Genomic DNA, 22,379 nt, shown 5'->3' with positions numbered 1-22,379 from the left:
CTTTCCACGTCTGACATCCCTCTCAAGAAAAACTTGACATGTTCAAACATTCGTAACACCACGAAACCAGCCGTCTCTCACTTGAAAAGACTACACAAGTAGCCAATCTTTGCTTTTGTCATCTTCCAATGGTATTTAATTAATCCCTTTATTTCCATTGACCTGCTCCCTTTAAATATTTCAATCATCTCCCCCCCTGCATTTCCCCTTATAATTTAGAACACAACGATCATCCTCCCCCTCTTCATCACCGTCATCCCCATCTACTTTTGTTCCTTCTTCTTCAGTACCATTCAAGATTCAGCATGGATTCACCAGACTTCCCTATCAGCAGATCACCAAGAAAGGAATTGCAAGGTCCTAGACCACCAGCTTTGAAAATCCGCAAAGATTCACACAAGATCAAAAAACCCCCGGTGGCCCCACAACCATCACACCAGAAACCACAGAATCAACAACAAACACAGCCACGCCCTCCGGTGATAATCTACACACTGTCACCAAAGGTGATTCATACAAACCCTAATGACTTCATGACCCTAGTCCAACGTCTTACAGGTTCCTCGTCAACTTCCACTTGTTCATCCACATTAACTTCCTCCAATCCCTTTAATGATCATGATTGTGGTGCAATATCGCCAGCGGCAAGGTATGCTACAATAGAGAAGGCCAAGTCACCAAAAGATCAGCTGAAGCAGCAGCTAGGCGGAGATGTGGGTTTTGTTGAAGGGATCATGGAGATCGATCAAGTAATGGAGAGAACAAATTTGGGTCCTGGTATTCTGTCTCCTGGGCCCGCTTCACTTCCTCCAATACCACCAAACTTATTCTCTCCAGCATCAGCTGATCCAAACTCGGTTAGCTTCTTCCATGATTTGAGTCCTATTCTTCATGGCAACAGGAATTTTATTGAGGGTAGTTTCATGCCTAGTCCTTCAACCTTCTTTTCACCAAGCACTCCATCTATTGACCTTTTCAATAATTTCAATACTTACAATAATATATTTGACTTTTGATAGTATCAAGGTAGGGAGAGATACAGAAAAATGGGAAAGGTTTTGGTAATTTTTTCTTAAGCTTAATTCACTTCGCTTCTGATGATAGAAAAATGGGGTTATAGTGGAAGTCATCTGATCTTTCATGTGGGGGGTTAGCAAGTTGGATTGTTCTGAATGGCTTTATCTATTCACATTTTTAATTCGGTGGGACATTTGATTGGGGCACCTTAGCTAGCCCAGGTATCTTGTTGATCAGACTCATCCCTTTTTGTCATGTACTCTGTGGCATACAATTTAAAACAATAAATACCATTTTATGCGTTCTTTATTCTATATTATACTCTTTCCAATCATGATGTTTGAATATTTCAATGCCACAGTTCGTTGAGTTCGCTTCTGTTTGAAGCATTTTGTGGGATATGTGGCAATGATTTATATATATGCAGCTTGTCAGTGAGACTCGGTGTAGAAGACTTTCACGAATCGAGAGATAATATTCTTGTAAGCGACCTCGGATGGCATGAGGTTGGATCTGGCATATCAGATAAAATAACATTTAATAAAATCACTGAACCATACAAATCCATTGCAGCATTGGGACCCTTCAAATTAAAGAGGCATTAAAACCAGACCTCCACTGGTTATAAATCAAAAGGGTGTCATGACCTCTATATCTGAAATGGATCCTCATTAGCTATCATCAATTTACTCTATTTATGAACTTCAAAAAAGAGAGAAGAAAAAAAACTACTCTATTTATGGCGATAACTATATATTTATTTTCTTCGAGCAGCTGACGCACAGGCAGAGGTAAATATTTCATATCTTTTTTTCCATATATATATATATATATATATATATATATATATATATATATATAATCACCTTACTTATTCTATCCCCTTTTTTTTTTTCTTTTTTTTCATGACAAGAACACGGGGTTAACGCGAAACGAGAGCGGCAACAATTTTTATTAAAAACAAAACAAGGAAAATGGGGTCGCTTGATCAGGTGTTACACTGAAGCAGCTTGAAATAGGGTTGATTTTTAGTTTTTTAATACATGAATCAAAGTCAAGTCAAGCTCCTCTACCAAATCCAATTTCATCCTTTTTGACAAATATCATTTTGAACCTAAACTCTTCTCGTAAAGGAAACCCTTCGCCTTGAATTTTTGCCTTTTTTTTTTTTTTAACTCGGCATCACAGTTAAATGAATTATCACTGCCATGACCACGAGACCGAGCGGTGGCGAGTTGCTCACGAGTAAGAGTATTTTGAGCATTGTAGTAAAAATACAATAAAAAAATATATTTTAGTTGTTTGTTTTAAAAAATGTGTTTTATTAAAACTGTAATGAGATGAATTTTTATATATAAAATAAATAAAAATAGTTTTTCATTAATGAAAAGTAAATTATTTTAGTTTATATAAAATTAGAATTTAAAATGTAATTATGTGTGATGTTTGGTGTAAAAAGCAGAAACTTTTAACTAACCAAACAATTTTTTTTTATGATTGAGTAAAAATAAAAAATATTATAATATCAAATATCTTAATATATAACACAAAAAGTGTGAAAGTACTTAGAAGGCAACTAGGTTGCTTACGTTATGCCGCATGCTGGATAAAAAATTTCAAACGTAAAAATAATGTTGAAGCATGTTTTTAAATAAGCAATAAAAATTAAAAAATGATATTATTGACTCAATTTAGTTCAATAAATATAATTAATTTAACAATATAATTAAAAAAACATAGGCGACAATAATAGTAAATAAGCCAAACTAAAAAATATATGTATATATTGTTTCGGAAAATGACAATATTCATCTTGGAAAACTGTGTATACTGCTCAAAAAATTACAGAAATCGTTTTGGAAAACTATATAAATTACGTTAAGTAAAAACACTTTGAAATTAATGTCTTTCAATTTATGCAAAGGCATTGCAGAATTTTCCCTAAAACAAAACATTACCATTGGGTTCCCCTGGAAAAGCAAGATACTCTTTCGCTGTAAAGTGCTGTTTTCTCCCACCATTTAGACACCCGATGACCTCTGTCTTCTATCTATTTATTAGTTTATTGGAATGTGGAATGGATCTTGAGCTACACAGCACAGATAGTTTTCCATAATTTTGAAGGTAAACTTCAGGTGAAATCTCAAATTTTAACACTGTCGGTCTGCCCCCGTAACCTTTTGATACAGGTAAACCCAACTTGGACAGCGGCTAGGCACCTTTCTTCTTCATATGTGGCCCTGAGGCTGGAATATTGCAGCAGAGTTGGTGAATGTCAAGAGCACCTGGATACATCGTGCTTCAGTGGGCCGCCGCTGACGCAAGAACTCTTGTCAAATTGTCAATAAAAGTATAGAACATGTTATCCTCTCCCCGGTAAATGTGAAGGCATTGAACATCTGTCCAGATCCAATGTTTTATGACACGTACTTCATGGATTTGAATTCTTTTATGTTTTCAAAACAGCATATTTTATCATTGATTTTAGATTTAGTAATTTGGATTAGATAAGAGAAATAACATATTGTTTATTATTTTAAAAAAAATTATATCATATATTAAAACATTAGAACATGATTATTCAACTTAAATCAAATTATCTAAGTTTTAAGAAATATGACCGTCCCGTTCTACATTCAAGTTTGTTCACACTATCTATCAATGTGAACAAACACTTCCAAGTTGACAGCAGAAAAGACACTTCCAAGTTGACAGCGGAAAAGGTTCTAGTGTTCTTAGATTAGACGTGCAGGTGTTCTTGAATTAGACGTGCACCTGTATTTTTTATTAAAAAATATTAAAATATATATTTATATTTATATAAATTTATTTTTAATATAACACATGAAAAATATCAAAAAATATATTAATTTAAATTAAAAAATAATTTTTAAAACAAAAAAATATCTACCCCTAAAAGTTTTTATCTTCCATCTTCTGGGGCCACAAAGTAAAAAGAAATCAAATACGATACTTCACCACTTGCTACTTATTTTATATTAATTGGCCAACTTACGTGGGAGTGGTTAAACAAGAACAGTTGTCAAGGAAGAAAGACCAGTCAATGAAATTCATATTAGCATTATTATACTAATCACTTTGGGAAAGTTGAAATTATTGAAAACAAAAGGTAATTACCAGGGCATTAGCAGGCTGGCCTAATATTAAATCCATAATCGTGCAGACCTTTTGAACAGTAATATGTCTTTCACTTGCTTATACCATCGTATATACAGCTTGTAGACATAATCAATACAATTTGTCTAAAAAACTATTGAAGTAGTGTTGGAAATTTTAAAAAATAATTTTTAAAACTAAAAACAAACACGTTTTTGAAACACATGGTCCTCCGACTGGACTGTTTCCTAGGTTTAAGAGGGAAATTTCATCTATGAGGATGAGCAGTAGCTCTTTTTTCAAATAATTAACCCAAAGAGCTTCGATTTTGCCTTTCATACACGAGAAGCAATCAAGTTTCGATGTTTTATATATTAAAAAAAATGACATGATGAACATCTTCTTCCATTTGGTACTATAAAAGTAACCATAAATCTTCACAATGAATGCTTTATTGAATGGCAAGAACTGATCCAAAAATATTATCACCACCAACTTGTAATAACCAAAAATAATAATATAAGATTAGATTATCGTACACTGACACTGACATGATGATAAATATTTTTTATAGCTTATGAGCAATTCATTCAATCCACAGCTACAATGAGAACTCATTCTTAAATGCAATCATCACTCCTAGTAATATATATATATATATATATATATATATATATATATATATAAATTGAAACGTAACTTGAAAAGTGCAGCATCCTCCATATTTCCATCGTCCTGTTCATCAACAAAAACCTGTCACAGTTCTAAAGCAAAAACATTTGAGGTGGTGCTATAGATTTCCAATGATCAAGGGTCATGTTCATGTTAGATGTGCCCCATCCATTTTTCCTACGTCCTTCTGCAGTTAAGCTAAATATTTACTTTCTTTCAGTCAATAAGAAAGGAACCGTAAAGGAATCAATGTGCAAATTCTGATTAAGAATCTTGCGATGGACGCATCAAGCCAGAACCATAACTGCCATTGCTTAAAGGACTAACAGGACTCCGTCTTTCCCAGGTTATGGCCTTTGTGAGGCCTTGTTGCTCTCCAGGCACAACATCAGGTGCCGAAGGCTTCTTTGGCCTGAACACTCCCCACAGATAAAACTTTGACTGGAATCCTGCAAGTCAGTTTAGAAAAAGAAAGATTAAACGATGGTTCGGGGAAAAAAAAAGAAAGAGAGAAGAAAAAATAGAGCTTTTCCACAGATAAAAGATTTGAGAGCCTCACTCCAACAATCCATGGGCAGTATCTTAGAAGTGTAAATTAAGAGCTCTGCATTTTCAATAACGACTCTCATGGCAAGGTCCTGGCTGATCATGTCGTTTACTAGGCTATCAAAAACAATTTCATTCCTGGAAGAGAAGAAAAGGAATCCTTTTAAGTAGCCAAAACAAGAAAACAAAAAAAGAAATCTAGTGCAAAATTGTTTAAACTGACACCTTTCATTGTCCGGGAAAAAATAGAGACCTATATGATCAGCTGCTGGCCCCAACTTCCGGAAACTTTTTGGCCATACCCCAGATCTAGGAAGCAATTCTGGTGAAAGCAATCCAGATAATCCTTTTGCCTCCTCACTCGCTCTGGAGCATGCAATGCTAGACAAATGAGCAACAATTCCACCAGGAGCACCATAATTATTTTGGAAGATGCTCATGCTTCCCCTGTTAACCAAACAATCAAATTGAACTTTTTTACTTCTTTTATATCACATAATAATTCATCAAAAACTTGTGTGGGAATATGGAATAAAATAATTAAAAACTGACCTCCAAATAGGATCTCTTATCGGGAGCACATGAATAGAACTCTGCTCAGCAAAATGAGGAGCATCAACGTGGCAGTTCTTAGTTTTATCCAATTCATCTTCTTCAACAAAGTTGCCTTCATTCAAGTCATTCTGTCTCCCAACCTTCTGACTTTCCCCCCCATCCTCACGGCAATGTATCTGAAGGGGCTGAACATCACATACAACCAATTGAGAGTTTTTGTTTCTAAGAGGTTCTGTCTCTTGGAATCCAGACTCCTCCAAACTGTTTTTTCCTCCAAGCTTCTGATCTTTCTCATCATTCTGAGAGCAATCAACATCAACAAGTTGAAGGTCAGGTAGAGGAGATATAGGATTTTTACTTTCAAGATATTCAGCAACTTCAGGAACACTGTCCTCATGCAATCCATTTTGACTTCCAAGTTTCTGATCTTTTCCATCATCCTCACAGCAGTCCACCTCAACAAGTTGGAAGTCAGAGCTGATTTGAGGTCTCAGCAAGTCAGGGTTAGTCAATGAGCAATCAAAAACCATTTCCTTAGGCTTCCCTTCCAGTCTTTTTAAGGGATTTTTCTTCTTCAGTTGGATAATTTTTAAACTGTCTGAGTCACTTTCTGTGCTTATAGGAGAGTTAGGTCTGTCAAGAGAGGATAATTTTACAGCCTTTGATTCACAGTGATAACATAACCAGACGACATATTCATCAAAAGTTGCTGGCAATACATCTAAGCAATAACTGAAAAACAAAAGGAAAGTACAAACATCAGAATCTGAAACTTCTCTTTTCATCAATGAAAGGTAAACTACTGACTAGCCAATTCAATCTAGTAAATCAAAGCAAGAAAATTCAACAACCACAAAACAATGTTTTATCCCATTACAAAAATTACAAACTCAAAGTTTGATGTAGCATTTATAGCAAGTCCATCCAGCATATGCATAGAATTATACTCCAAGAGGGATGGCAGTCCACCACTAAAGTGCCAACTGAGCTGGCATGTTATTGTATATAATGGCAATATCCCAAAAAAATTACAGATTTTCTTCATGTTGATGTGAAACCAAATTAGCTAGCATTAGTAGTATAACAGATTGCAATCAAATGGACAACAGGTATACTCACCAATGCACAGCGTAAGCCTGACACTCATCACAAAAAATCAAAGCCGCATCAAATCCTCTATCACCGCACTTCTGACAAATAGTTACCTGCAACACCAAATACATGGTGTTAATGCATATGTTTTTCCTTCTCTGGATATGGAATATTTATACCACAAAAAAGTTTAAGGGCACAAGGCCTGAAAAACTAACAATAGTGCTACTAAACATCAGAAAGACAAAAGGAATTTAATCAAAAGCATGTTAGAAACTACATGAAGCAAGTCATTTGATATGCATGGGAATCATAAACCCATTCCTCGTTTCATGACTGCAGAAAGCAAGACTACCAGTATCTTCTCTCCTAGGGATTAGTCCTAGCCTACTGCTAAGCAGTTAAAAAGAGAGATTCACATAAGTTTGAGATTTAATTATGATGAACCAGAAGAACAGCTACGAAGCAACACACGATGTGCATGCAAAACATCCTCCTATTCAGCATTTCATTGTTTGATTGCCACATCTGAGGCGAGACATACTATCAACCCTTATCATAATTGGGCTACCACAGATATTTTGGAAAACAGGTTTCATAGAAGTTCAAGAAACAAACAAAAAAAAATCGTCCATACAAGTTTCAACGTGTGAACCTACAGGTCGTTTTGCTTGCTTTTGGCAGCCTGCTGCCCTGCTATATCAAAAGTCAAGCATCAATGAATGATGCAGTCAATCATTTTTTTTCTTTTTTTTAGGTTAGCAGACACATAATTAGCAAAACAAAGTAAACTCATTTTTCCTTCAATTGAAGGGATATTTCATAGAAATCATTGAAACAAGAAGGGCTAGTAGCAATTGCAGTAATTTCACTGGGTTCCAAAGTTTTAAATTTCCATTAAAGGTCCCAATTCCTCAACGAAAAAATAATAAAATAAAATTTTCATTGCAATATGTGTATATGCAAGGAAGAATTCATCAAAAACATATTATACTACACACAAAACGGTTTTGCAGGCAGCAAACACAGAAGCATAACTTCACTTCAATAATGTCATAAAAAGAGGCCAGAAAAGCAATTTCTACGGTAGTCTCCACATTAAAAAAGAATTAAAAAAAAAATTGAAAGCAATCTACCCAATGCTATTAAAAATGAAGAGAAAATTAGGGTCAGTTTAGAAAGTTTAAAACTCCTTCACAATTGCAAAGAAAACCCTGACATCACATCATTCGAGATTCCACATTAACTAGGCAATAACCCAATAATTACAAGGGAAAAGGGAAATTAACTAACCATGGTGAAGTTGAGGTCTAAATCAAAAGAGTATCATAAATCCAGCGGATTTTTCAGCAGTGAAAGCAGAACGCAGCAAGCAATATGAATTCATTCAGGGTTTCGATTTCGAATGCCCCACCTCTCTCTCGACAACGCTGTGTTTATGTATACGTTTGTACTTTGTTGCGCCGTTTTTCTTCTATTTTTGTGTTTATTTACAATGCTGTACGGCGTTCAACACTGAACTGGAGCCTGGAGGTACCGTAGAAGGCCAAAAAGTGGAGTTGTGGGATTTCAGACATATTAAGTTTTCTTTTTTCTTTTTTACTTCTTTTAGCAGGGTTCGGTTGATTATTTTTTTTATTTAAAATAATCTTTTCAAAAAGAAATTTACTGTGATCATAATTGGGTAAAAGAGTCCGAACAAATTTATCTATCTCTCTCTCTTCTTGGAAAAATTAGGGCAATACTGTAATGGATTTTCAGATCACAGTCGGAATTGGGATTTTAGATTTATTAAGGACAATAAAAAAAATAAGGGAAACTTAATAACAAAAGAAAGTCATCCATGACACCCAAGAGAATTAATTAACTAATTTTACTAATATTTGATAAACTAGAATACCATTTGGAGCCCTGAGAAGTTGCCTTGATTGAAAAGATTTGTTTTCTTAAACATCCAGGAGAATTAATTAATTTTCTTTGAATAAATAAAGTAAATGTAAGAGTTTGTGATTTTAAGAATGTCTAAAAAAATAATTTAACCTTAATTACTATTTAAACTAATTTAAAAATACTTTCATTCATAATTTTATTCTTAAAAAACCAATGCTGTTAAGAAACATATTTGGATGCACTAAGAGCATATTCTTCTGTTTGAAAATGTGTTTGTGATTACTTTTCAAAGTATTATATATTAAAATAATATTTTTTTTATTTTTTAAAAATTATTTTTAAAATCAACATATTAAAATAATACAAAATATATAAAAATAATTAATTTTAATAAAAAAAATTAATTTTGAAAAAAATATAGATTTAACGTATTTCTAAACACTCTTTTAATATTATAATGATAATTATTTTTAAAAAAAAATTGCTACCATAACAGCCAGCATATTAGCAGATTGTTGGGGTTTTAATTTCATTTAGCACAAGATTATTCAAGTATATTTTCGTAGGAGAGGGAAAAAAAAAAAAAAAACAGCATTAACGCAAGTATCGGCGCTTTTAGGGCACTTGGGACACGCGTCATTTACTTAAAAAGTAATCGTTAATCACGAAGTTTTAGAAGTATTTTGAAAAAGTCATAACAATTTCGTGAAAGAGTAGAGATAAGAAATTAATTGTGTGAACTGGGAACACGAAAAAAAAAAAGTGAAGGTAAAATTATTTCTGACTTTGCGTTTAAAGATTTTAAAAATTTGTGAAATAATGTGAAAAGAAAATAATAAATGTCAAATTATGTACTTCAAATTAGTTACATGGGATCAACTATGGTTAAAATTAAAAAAAAATAAAAAAATATTTTTCAAAATAGATTATCAAATAAATTCAAATCACATGTAAAATTGAATTCAATTCTATATGTAATTTGATTCCAAAAAAACCATAAAGTTTAACCTTTGCTTTGTTTTTTTATACATATTAATATTATCAATAACAAAAACTAATTAGAGAGCAAAAAAAAAAACAATGTTCAATGTGAGAGGATTCATTATTCATTGGAATAGTATAATGACTAATTTATCCTTCTAAAACAAATGATGAATTTGTTATTGGAGATAATATGATTTTTTTCAAAAGGTTGATTAGTCATTATCATATTAATCGTGGATAGGTAAAACTTTTTTCATTTAAAAAATATAGTGAAATAACTAAATTACTCATAAAAGCAAAACTTGTTTAACTAATGTTTAAGGGATTTCTTTATCTTGGTTTTTTAATTATTATTAAGTTGACTGTTAGGTAATTTAGTATTTTAATAAATATAAAATATAATTTAAAATCAAAGTTGGGTGACATATGATAGCTTTCATGATGACATTGGAAGCATCGGGGTGCTCCTTCCATATAAGATAGCGCATGTCATCATTTTATGTGACAGTGTATCGTCAATGACTTTTTATTTTTTCTTCTTCTCTTTTCTCTCTCTTCTCGAAATTCGCATTGACCATTCAAAATTTAAGAGTTGTCCTCTTATTTATTGATATTTTAACTTTGATCCTTTTTTTATATATATTTCTAATTGTTGTTTTAGGCCTTTTTGTCAAAATCTATAATTGTGATTTGTTATTTTTTTCAAATCTAGTCCTTATTTTTTTAATTTTTATTTTGTATTTCAAATCATGTTGTGAATTTGGATTTCTTTTTCAATTCAAAATTCTATATTGTCCGCTCATTTCTTTTTTATTTTAAATTTAGTCCTCAATCTCATATTTGCTATTTTTTTATTTTGGATCCTTTTATGTAATTGATTTTTTTTTCAATTTTATCATTCAACATTTGATTTGTTGAGAATTGGGTTTCATGATTTTTTTTAATTAGATGCTTCCAGTTTAGTGACTCAAGTCATAAGTTAAAAAAGTTAACATAGGTTGACTTTGTTTTTTGTTTTTTTGCACTTTTTTTTTTATTTCATCCTTCAACGTTATTTATTTTGAAAAAAAAAGCTTTATGATTTTTTTTAATTTCCTCTTAATCAAGTTATCCTTATCACAAGATTTAGACAACATGTTTGATTGATTAACTCAGATATTTTTTTTGGGGTAGCTTTTTTATATCCTTTTTCAGTTTCGATCTTTAAAATTGGATTCTTTTTAAAATTGAGCTTCATCATTTTTTTTCCTCCATTTTATCTTCTATTAGGTTATTTTGTTTGTATGATCAAGCTCACAAGGTTTAGTGGCCTTTACCCAGGTTTGTAGGTGTTTTATTTTTTTGAGATTCTTTTAGTTGATTAATATTTTTTTTCATCATTCTATATTTAGATTGTTAGGGATCGACCATCGTTACTTTTTTTCAATTTACTTTCTATGAGATTGGCCCGACCTTGTGATCCAAGTTGCGAGTTTGTCATGCTAGTTCGGGTTGGCTCTTTATTTTTTTTTATTTGTTTTCCAACTTCATCATTTACCATTGAATTATCTTGGGATTCTGCTTTGTATTTTTTTTTCTCTTTTGGTAAGTGTTCTTTTTCTTTTAGTCATTGTTATTATTTTTTTTCTTTTAAAATCTAGTCCATTTACCATCATTGCTTTTTCTATCATATAATTAGATGAACCATCTCATTGGACCTAGTAGGGTCTATGAGTTGATTTGTGGATTTTTTTCTTTTTCTTTAAAACACATCAAAAGCGTTTGAATATCATTTTTTAACATTATAAAAAAAATCAGCTCGACACTCGATGAAGCACGGGTTACCTATTTAGTTAGTAATATTTGTTAGTGTCAGAACCATATATGTCCAAATATTTTACTAGTTATCATTAATGAATATTATATTTTGTAAGTAGATGTTTTGTTTTATTTTAGGATCAAAGTTTAAAATTTTAGGATTTTAATATTACATGCCTATATGCTAACTTCATTGGAAAAAACAATGTTTGAGGTTCCATCTACCATACCTATATAAAACATTTCTAGCCCTGTGAGGCAAAGCTCAAATATTTAGAATTTTTTTTTTCCAATAAACAGAATATATAGGTATGTAATTAAAAATAGCAAATAAAATCTCAAGTTGTTCGATATTATCCCGAGCAAACATCTCAATTATTGTTTTAGCTCCAAATAGTCACATGCCTCGCGCACACAAATGTGACCAAAGGTTTATAAATATCTCTAGTCACTAGATAAAAAATTTGAGCCAAGCTAAGCTGGTCAAGTTAAGATTCAAGTACCGCTTCATTCAACCAACACACTTTTTGCTTGCTTCTTACATTATTTTTCTTTATTGTACATTATTCACTCCTATATTTATTGGTTTAAGCATTAGAGAGTCCTTTGTTCATATAAGAAACTTTTGTCGGAAACACCATGCCTATAGAGAAAAGTCAACATTCAAGCTTAATCACTACAACCCGAAACACAATCATGAAAAGCCCATTTCTATTTGAGATTTTCTAGACTTCATTAGTAATGTCATGTATAGGAACTTGGACAAAAATTATTTCATTCCCTTTTTACACCTCATTCAAATACTTTTGTCCTTAGAAAATGACGTAGAAACTCTAAGACATGGAAGAATAATTAATGTTCCCATTATAGGAACTTCATTTTCTTCAAACCTTAACCAATTCTCATTAAGTGCAAATGCTCAACAATGTTGTGTAAGCTATACAAAAACAACTTTGTAATCTTTTATTCCATCAATAGGAAACATAATAGTTATCTCCATCACATACACTACTGAATGTATAAAGATAACTCCATTTCCCTGAAGGAATAAAACAGACATGAAATCAAATGAGAATAGATGTACTCTAACTCTATAAAAATATCATATCTGCTATGAAGAACAATTCTTAATAAATTCTAGATACAAGAGTGGTTATTTTCACCAATCCTCTTCTAGATCTCACCTGTATGTTTTCTATAGAAAAAAAGCCCAACTAGGAGATTAGATTAGTAGTTGAACGAGCTACTAAGAATGAACATCACTCTCATCAGGTCGGAGATTCCCCATTTTATCGTCAAGTGCTACACACTTGTCTCTCCAAGTATTGTTTTTATGCCAAGACCAACTTAGACAACTATAATGAACTCATAAACATAAGAGAGCACATACAAAACATAAGAAATATCCTACAACTTGTAATACAAAACAATGATGTTATGTGCAAAATTCTCCCAACAACATTCCATGGATTTGTTTGAGTGTCGTACCATATCTTTTAGCCTAGGCCTCGTTTGTTTCCAAGAAAACAGTTTATTGGAAACCATTTTCCCTACTTTTCAATATTTAGTAACCTTAAGGAAAATCGATCAAGGGGAAAATATTTTCTAGTCAAATGAAAAATTATCCTTAAAGAAAGAAAAATGTTTTCTTTTTATTTTCTCTAGAAAACACTTTTCAAAACTTAAAAAAAAAAGGTGAAATGACTAAACACTTTCTTATTATTTTGATTGCTATTTGTTTTATTTGAAATAATTTATGAAATTGAATTTTTTTTCTATTTCATCCTCCTTTAATTTTTTTTATCTATTAGATTTGGTTCTCATTCTTTTTATTGTTATTTGTTTTATTTGAAATAATTTATTTTTTTCAATTTCATCATCCTTCAACTTTTTCATATGTCAGATCTGGTCTCATCCTTTTAATAAACTTGAAAAAAATAAAATATTAATAAGTGATTATCTAGTTAATTTCTCATGATATAGCCAAATACTAAAAACAGTTTTCCAACTTATTTTTCCTGACATTACGAAACATTAAAAAATAATCCACTTTTCATGAAAATTATTTTCTAAAATGAAACTACTTTATAGAAAACAAACGAGCCTAACTTCACCCTTGACTTTCACGATCATTATATCAAACTCATCTCTCACTTCAGCACAAGTATATCAACAAAAAACGATCACATCTAAGCTCTTTATCATTATACAATAAGAAGATGAAAACACTAGAATATATCTCTAAATGTTTCACAAGAAAATGCTCAACATGAAGAATCTACTCTAACACATCACCATTGAAGCCTTAATTGGCGAGGTATACAATTACTCTTTATAGGAATGATTGTATACTCTATGTGATCGAACTCTCCTCAACATGAAACAAAAGATGAAAAACAATGTTCAAGTAGAAAAGAAAATGTGACTAGATAAGAACACCCTCATTTGCATCTGCAAAGAGAAAAATCTCTCCAATATAATCAATCTCTAACCAAAGCATCCAAAAGAAACACTAAGGGATCTATTCCTAATCACATGGCTTTCTCTAAACTCCTAACCACACCTTTGACCACAACGCATGTTGAGGTATTGGCTATTATAAAGGGAAAATACTTCGTACAATATCCACATCCTATAAAGAGTGACACAAACACAAGGAACCCCAATAATTCATTTTCACCACGACCACAATCATGATATTGAAGAATGTCATGCCTTGAAAAGGAAGATAAAAAGATTGATTACCAAAGGTCACCTTTAATATTTTGTTAAGAAAAAAATGCAACTATTTATACAACACAAGGAAAGATCCTCACCTTGAATTACATGAGATTCAATAATGTTCAAAAATTATATCTCCATTTGAGAAAGCCTTTTGAACTTTTTAATAAAACTAGTAGTGTTTCTCAATATCTCCAATGAAAATACTCATGTCTCCAATCAATTCTCCATTATGAAATCCCCATGTCTTCGATAAAAATTTCTATAGAAAAATCTTTATATCTCCGATAAAAATATCCATGGCGATATCTTCATATCTTTAAATGAATCTCCACGTCTCTAATAAAAATATCCATGACAAAATCTCCATGTCTCTAAAAATAAATTCATTAAAGCCTGCAATCTCCTTATATAATGCTTTAATACTGCTTCCATGATCACAAAACATTCTCCAAATTTTAAATAATAATGTCCTATATTTTAAAAGGAAGAAACAAATTGATTAAACATTCATCTCTTTTATAAAAAAAAACATTTATCTCTATTGCAAGCTTTAAAAATGCCACAAAAAGATAACATCATTATAAAATAATAAATATTTCCCTTATTTCTTATGGTCAAGTCTTTCAAACACCATAATTTAAAAGACTTCAGAGGTAAATGAGAGTGCACAAAAAAAAATTCTAACCATTTGGACTTCATTGTAATCAATAGGACTAAGCCCAAAGGCTATACATTATAAGCCCAAATAACTAGAATCCGAGTCATTTTAGGATGACCTAAACAGTCTCTCATTCACTCTCTCCTAACTTACCTTGAGTTGTCCAATATCACCTTCGGCATACACCTTAATGCATTTTTTTAGCTTCAAGGAGTTGTGCACCATCTACTAGTGCATGCATACCTCGCACACACTAATTCTTTATGGAAGCACACAAGTTCTCTATATAGGCATGTCACACCTCACATATACAAATTCTTTATCTAGAGCAGACGCATCAACTTCTCCATCCAATGGCATAACAACACCATAAACCAACATCAATCTCTTTACCAATGATATCTAGTTTTCTTGACTCACCATAAAATCACTCTCCATCATTGTTCCACTCACTAAGATACCTACAACTCCACACATCATGAGATACCTACAACATCACTCTCCATATGGTATGTTGGCTTGACTAAAGGTTTATAAATACCTTTGGTCATCTAGTAAAACATTAAAACCAAGCCAAGACAAGCAAATTGAGCTTCACGTACTAGTTTATTCAACCAACACACTTTTCTCTTGCTCCTCACATTATTATTTTTTCCTGTACATTATTTTTTTCTTCTACATTTATTAACTTAAACATTGAAGGGTTTCAAGTATGAGAAAGAGATTTGTGACCAAGCTTAAAGAGAAAAGCTTACATTTAAGCTCAATCACCACAACCCAAGATATAACCATTAAAAACCCATTTTTGTTTGAGGTTTTCAGGACTTCATCACCAACATCATTGATTTTAATAATAGTCAAGCATTTGTTGTATTTCTATACAAAAAGGGAAATATTCCTTCTACAAAATTACAAAGGAAAATTCATAAATCTTTTATTGATGACTGGCCTGGAATGTTCCTTATACAAAAGGAGGTGATTTCAATAGACTCTTCATGGCTGAGCTAAAGCCTAAAGGTGAGTGTTAGGATATTTTACAGATAATTTTCAAGCCTACAGTTGAGATTGTCATTGTGTATCATTGTGGTTTATTACAATTAAGCAAAATCTCAACGGAAATTCAGGAATTTATTGAAGTGATCAGCAATTACATTGATGATGCTCATACCAAAATCCACACAAGGAAGAAATGACAAGACATGTTATTATGGTAAAGTGGATTTAGCATGTGATTATGCCTGTTACAATCACAGTTTGCTCTTAATTTAAAACAGTTTGAAACTGTGTTTTAAAAATATTTAAAAATAATAATTTTTTTTGGTTTCAAATTAATATTTTTTAATGTTTTCATATCTTTTGATGTGTCGATGTCAAAAATAATTTTTAAAAGATATATATATTATTTTAATATATTTTTAACGAAAAACACTTTGAAAAGCAATCATTACCACACTTTCAAACACCCCCGAACATTCCAGTTTGTGAAGCTGAAATCTGCTATTGATCTGAGAGACCTGACTCAAAGTTTAGAATGACTTCGCTGTTCAACTACTTGATCAGGTTACAACCACACAAGTCGTGGCCAACTAAAGACTTTTGCAATATGCAGACTGATAAAATAAATGTGCATCTCAATTCCTAGCAATTGGGATAGGTATTATTGAGTGCTTCATGGCATTGAAAATGCAGATTTATCTTGTCCAGCAAAGGCACATCATCGTTATAAGTATAATGCCTTGAGAAAACAACTTGAGAATTGATTAGCATGGTTTCGAATAACTTGCGAAATCATGATATACAAAAAACTAGGCACTCAATTATCCTTCTCCTTTCAGGAATAGATAAGAAGGCATCCATATTTGCCTAAATACAGAAGTCCGAAAAAATAATTGTTTCTCATTTATACACCATGAGGCATACAATTCTTTGAACATCTTGACATGCATGATGACACATAGAGATCTAAAAGATCCACAAACTTAGCAAAAGATCATATCAGTTTTTCAGAAACAGGAAAATTATCAAAAGAAATTAAAACTCAAACTGCAGATGGTTTTTCATACGCATACATTTAAATGCACGATGTTTTCTGAACTTGTTCTAGCCAAAACTGGTCCTAGGTGTCATCCATGTTACATCATCAGTACATGGACTGTTATCTCCTGCTAAATTCAGTGTTTCATCGGAATCCTCTGACAAAACAGACTGAAATCCCACTGCTGGTTTCCTCTGTGGCAAAACAGGAAGTGGCGCTTCGCCTCTAAGAATCACGGCTGCCTCCTTAACTGTTGGCCTCATCTCATGATTTGGGTGCACACAAGAAAGTCCCACCATGAGCATCCTCTCAACTTCCAGTGTATTAAACATCCCTAACAACTTTGAATCAGCAGCCTCTATCAGTTTCCCTTCCTCCCAAAAGCTCCATACCCGATCGACCAGCACTGCACCAACATCATCTACAGGTCTTTTTCCCGTGGCTACTTCTAGCATCACCACACCAAAGCTGTAAACATCAGATTTCACCGATGGAACACCATAGTAAACATACTCAGGAGCGAGATATCCTGTTGTCCCAGCTGGTATAGTAGCTGCTCTCATCACAGAACTATGATCATAGACTTCCGCTAAACCGAAATCTCCAAGCTTGGCATTGAATTCTGCATCAAGCAATATATTGCAAGCTTTCACATCTCTATGAATTATCTGTCTCTCACATTCTTCATGTAGATATGAAAGAGCAGAAGCAACTCCAAGGACTATATTTAATCTTTGCTTCCACAAGAGAAAAATTGCAGAGCTGGAGTTCTTGTGAAGCACTTCGTTAAGGCTACCATTGGGCAAGTATTCATAGACTAGAGCTAATACCGTTCCCTCACAACACCATCCTTGAAGCTGAACCAAGTTCTCATGCCTTAAGCAACCTACCATTGTTGCAAACTCAGTGATGAAAGGATTGCGAGCACATTCAATCCCTGCCTGATCAAACCTCTTAACTGCCACTGATCCACAAGAGGACAGATACCCTTTAAAAACTGTAGCAGAAGCGCCTTGACCAATAATTCTGCTTCGGTGAAATCCCATTGTTGCTGTCCTAATCTCAGTAATTGACAGCCTTCTTGGTACTCTATTAATTCGGCCTTCTTCAGTTCTTCCGCCAACACCCTTTCCTTTCTTTATCGCAAAGAAAATGATAACAAAAAGAACTACAATTAAGGAGACAGTAAATGCAGCCAAACCTCCCAATCCCAGAGCCATGTCTAGTAGCTTTTTTTTCCATCCATTTTGAGTACCGGGCCCGTAATTGTACATTGGATTCTCTGGATAACACATTAAACAATCCCCCTTATCACTTGTATCTCTAGGTGTCACGGACGAGAGAGTCGCATAAGTTTTGAACCGCCAATGATCAACAATGTGAACAGCTGAACCCTGACCATTCGAAGCAGAGAAACCAACATGCATGTACTCTTTGAAATGCTCAGAGAGATCAACCTGAGCCACAAGAATAGGACTTGGTGGCCTGACTTGAAAGTAACTGACCCACACCTGAATCAACTTGGATGAATCTGAGTACTCAATCCAAGCCGTGATCTGCCTCCCGCTTTGTAGATCAATCCCTACTGACACAGCATCAATTGCAGCAAAAGAGACAATTGTGTTAGCATCAATTCCAATGTGATTGCTACTTATATCACCAAGCGAAGGATCACAACTTGTATCAAATTCCACTGCAATGAATGAATCTTGAGGGTTTAAGGCTGGTTCTGGAAGACCCATGTACCCTTTTGAGAGACTAAAAGAATCAGCATTAGAGGTAATCAAGAATGCCATACCATCACCAGAAGAACAAAGTGGGGATCGAATAATGGAAAATGAGAATCGACAAAAGAAAGACGCGGTTGTGTTAGTTATAGGATCAAGAAACCTAATTGGGTACAGGTAGAGAGCTTTCCCCACCCCATTAGAAGATGATGATGATGATGAAGCAGGGCAGGTGTGTTGTTGAGTGAGACTAATGGCATTGTTTGTGAGATGTGCATCACCATAGAGAGTAACATTTCTATCTGGCAAGAAAGAGACGGAAAGAGAGGGAAAGCTGAAATCAAATAAAAGAAAGAAGGAGAGCAAGAAAACAAGAAAAGAAAACGAACGCATTGAAATCACAGATATGATTATCTGATAATTGGATATAGAGAAGTTGCTCTTGCAAGAAACAGAAGATTTGAGAACCCAAAACTGAATCTTTCTTGGTTATCTGATTCTATGATCTGTTTCTCTTGGCCTGAGAGAATTTGGAGGGAAAAGACCTGCAGTTCGCAGCTGATCAAATTGTATATAAAGAATGGGCTTCCCTTTGGGATTATCAGTCATTGGCCTTGTAGTCTCTTTTTGTTATCTTGAGCTTGTTTTCTGACTTGCAATGCTGTGGGCTTTAAATAAGTGGCACAAGAAAAAGGCCGTCTTTTGGTAGTAGCTGGTGCGTTGGTGCCTTCCTCTAACGGCACCGTTTCTGGTCTCTCATGTAAATGTTGGCTTCCAAAAAACCCTTGGAAAGAAGATGAGAGGCTGGTAGCGAAAGAAGCGTTTTTTCCCCTCAGAAATGGAGACAAATCTGTGTGCATCTCTAGGCCTCCCATCTCCAAACTCTCAAAATCACCACAACCCAGCAATCCAAACTGACTTCACTAACCTCTTCACTCAATTCTCCTCTCTTATATTGATTAAAAACCCAGAAAAACCGACCAAAACCCGCAATAAAACCACCCTCCCATTTGCCTCAAACTCCTTAAATTCCCAGATTTTCGCACCAAAAAGCCCAAAATGGGTCCAATCCACCTCAAGAAACAGCCCCAAAGTCCAATCTTTAATGAAAAACCTCTCTGTTTTTGAGAGAGCACTTATAGGAGCAGGCGGCGGCGGCATAGCTGGTGCATTTACTTATGTGTGTCTGCACCCGCTTGATACAATTAAAACGAAGTTGCAAACAAAGGGTGCATCTCAGATTTATAAAAATACACTTGATGCTGTGATTAAGACCTTTCAAGATAAAGGGATTTTGGGGTTTTATAGTGGTGTATCTGCTGTTATTGTGGGTTCTACTGCATCTTCAGCCGTGTATTTTGGTACTTGTGAGTTTGGTAAATCAATTTTGTCAAAATTTGAGAAGTACCCATCTGTGCTTATCCCTCCAACTGCTGGTGCAATGGGCAATATTGTGTCATCAGCAATAATGGTGCCTAAAGAATTGATTACGCAGCAAATGCAAGCTGGTGCAAAGGGGAGATCTTGGGAAGTTTTGCTGAGAATTTTGGAAAACGATGGTATCTTGGGTCTTTATGCAGGGTATTCTGCTACTTTGTTAAGGAATTTGCCTGCTGGTGTTCTGAGTTATTCTTCATTCGAGTATTTAAAAGCTGCTGTTTTGACTAAGACTAAAAAGAACAGTTTGCTGCCAATTGAAAGTGTGAGCTGTGGGGCACTGGCTGGGGCTATTTCAGCGTCTTTAACCACACCACTTGATGTGGTTAAGACCAGGTTGATGACCCAAATGAATAAGGACGTTGTGGATAAGGCTGCAGCTGCAATGTATAGTGGTGTTTCGGCGACAGTGAAGCAGATTTTGACGGAGGAAGGGTGGGTAGGTTTTACTAGGGGAATGGGTCCTAGAGTGGTTCATAGTGCTTGCTTTTCGGCTTTGGGATACTTTGCATTTGAGACTGCAAGGCTTACTATCTTGCATCGGTACTTGAGGCACAAGGAGTTGCGCAAGTTGGATGCTGCTCCTACTTGATTGGTGGCTGTGAATTGGGATTGATTGCCATTGCTGCTGGTAATTCTTGTCCCTTGTTTTTCTCGTTGGTTGCTTTTTCTATTGGTGAAATGGTTGTAAACTAATTTTCGTTTCTGCATTTGTACACACTTGGAATAAGAAAATTCAACATGGTTGGTCTCTTATTATTAGCATGAAAGATATTGTGCTTGCAATACTGATTTAAAATTCTTGCATGAGTTCCAGTGAATCCACTTTCATTGTTTGTTGACTTATTTTCTTAATTGATTGCCACACATGCTCACGGTCTGATAATAAAGTCATTAAGTTTTATTGCTGTTGATTTATCAATTGACCACTGGAATGCATGTAAAAGTTGAAGATACAATGGAAGATACTGTTTTGTTACCATCAGCTACTTACTGTACAGGACCCCTACCTAACTATTTTTTGTTATTATTCTCTTTTTGTTAGTTTTTCACTCAAATACCTGTGATTTAGTTGAGCACACTGTTCCTTTTTAAACTTCATTTTATTCCAATGATATTTTGTAGTGGAACCCGAGCTACTGGCTGAATCTAATTGCAATAGCAAGATGTTCCATATGGAAACACACTGTGGAATGTAGTTGCTAGAAACTAGAAAGGAATAGCTTTAGGCAGTTTACTTATGCTTTTTTCTTACTATTAGTTGCTAGAAACTAGAAAGGAATGCTATAGGCAACTTTACTTACACATTGTTTGATTAATTTGTTTCTCTTTGTTTTATAGTGGATAACCTGAATAGAGATTGTGTGGCTATATGCATTTATTGATTTATTTTTTTAATGAAAAGATTTGAGCAAATGTGAGAATGGAGAATGAAGTCTTTCTTTAAGCATACCAAATGACGATTGCTTTATTTATAAAATGTCTTTTAAGTAACATTTGCACAAATTAAGCTGTAAGGTGAGACCCTAAGAATGGTTTTATTTTACTCTCTAATTATAACTCACAGAATTGGAAGCTTGTCAAATCACATAAAAGCAGCAGTAACTAGAAGAAAGCCAATCATCTGGTGTGTGGGCATTACTTTTATTAGATGCACATCTTTATCTTCATACAGCTAAATTGATCTTTTTCTTTATGAGAAATTCAGCAACTGCATTCGGACTCTACCATTCAGAGTTGCACTGATTGTTTTGTTACAGCAAATCAACCATAGAAAAACATCCAATGGTGTTGCTGCTTCTTTTTTGAGATGTTACTATCAGTAATAAGGATCATTTTTCTACTTTGTGCTAACTAGGGTTTAAGATTAGAGAATGTTGTTGTTCTTTACAGTGGGTCAGTATCTTGTATGAAAATGGAGTTGACTTCTTTTTTGTATTTTGCATAAGAAAACATTTGAATCCGACTACATATTTCACATACAAACATGGAGACTAAGAAAAGGAAACCAATGCCTTGTCTGGCTTGCCTAATAATATTTCCCTATATTATTATTATTATTATTATTATTATTGTCGTTGTCGTTGTCGTTGTAGTCCTCGTCTTTTTTTTTTTGCTTTCAACATAA

At 33.7% G+C, this 22,379-nt stretch overlaps 4 protein-coding genes across 5 annotated transcripts; 2 read left to right on the top strand and 2 right to left on the bottom strand.

Annotated features, from left to right (window-relative positions):
- Positions 1-172: 172 nt before the first annotated feature.
- LOC133693107 (nuclear speckle RNA-binding protein B-like) lies at positions 173-1,331 on the top strand. Its single transcript, XM_062114227.1, has one exon. The coding sequence runs from the start codon at positions 306-308 to the stop codon at positions 1,014-1,016; it is 711 nt and encodes a 236-aa protein (XP_061970211.1). The 5' UTR covers positions 173-305; the 3' UTR covers positions 1,017-1,331.
- A 3,503-nt stretch (positions 1,332-4,834) lies between these two features.
- On the bottom strand, positions 4,835-8,587 carry LOC133693840 (PHD finger-containing protein 1-like). 2 transcript variants are annotated; one of them, XM_062115174.1, is made up of 6 exons: positions 8,293-8,587; positions 7,027-7,112; positions 5,905-6,639; positions 5,578-5,799; positions 5,366-5,490; positions 4,835-5,255 (listed from the first exon to the last, which is right to left on the bottom strand). In XM_062115174.1, exons 1-6 carry the CDS (start codon positions 8,293-8,295, stop codon positions 5,071-5,073), a joined length of 1,356 nt encoding a protein of 451 aa, XP_061971158.1. In that variant the 5' UTR covers positions 8,296-8,587; the 3' UTR covers positions 4,835-5,070. The 2 variants fall into 2 exon arrangements, with proteins under 2 accessions (XP_061971158.1, XP_061971157.1); XM_062115173.1 differs by lacking the exon at positions 8,293-8,587 and having other exon boundaries at positions 7,027-7,145.
- Positions 8,588-16,890: 8,303 nt separating this feature from the next.
- Positions 16,891-19,217, bottom strand: LOC133695394 (L-type lectin-domain containing receptor kinase S.6). The gene has a single exon (XM_062117370.1). The coding sequence runs from the start codon at positions 19,205-19,207 to the stop codon at positions 17,153-17,155; it is 2,055 nt and encodes a 684-aa protein (XP_061973354.1). The 5' UTR covers positions 19,208-19,217; the 3' UTR covers positions 16,891-17,152.
- A 326-nt stretch (positions 19,218-19,543) lies between these two features.
- Positions 19,544-21,021, top strand: LOC133695393 (protein MITOFERRINLIKE 1, chloroplastic). The gene has a single exon (XM_062117369.1). It carries the CDS (start codon positions 19,653-19,655, stop codon positions 20,841-20,843), a length of 1,191 nt encoding a protein of 396 aa, XP_061973353.1. The 5' UTR covers positions 19,544-19,652; the 3' UTR covers positions 20,844-21,021.
- Positions 21,022-22,379: the final 1,358 nt, after the last annotated feature.

The sequence above is a fragment of the Populus nigra genome, chromosome 5, assembly GCF_951802175.1.
Source record: "Populus nigra chromosome 5, ddPopNigr1.1, whole genome shotgun sequence".
NCBI lineage: Eukaryota > Viridiplantae > Streptophyta > Magnoliopsida > Malpighiales > Salicaceae > Populus > Populus nigra.
Note: the sequence above shows the minus strand (reverse complement) of the source record. Positions and strands in the feature narration are given on the sequence as shown.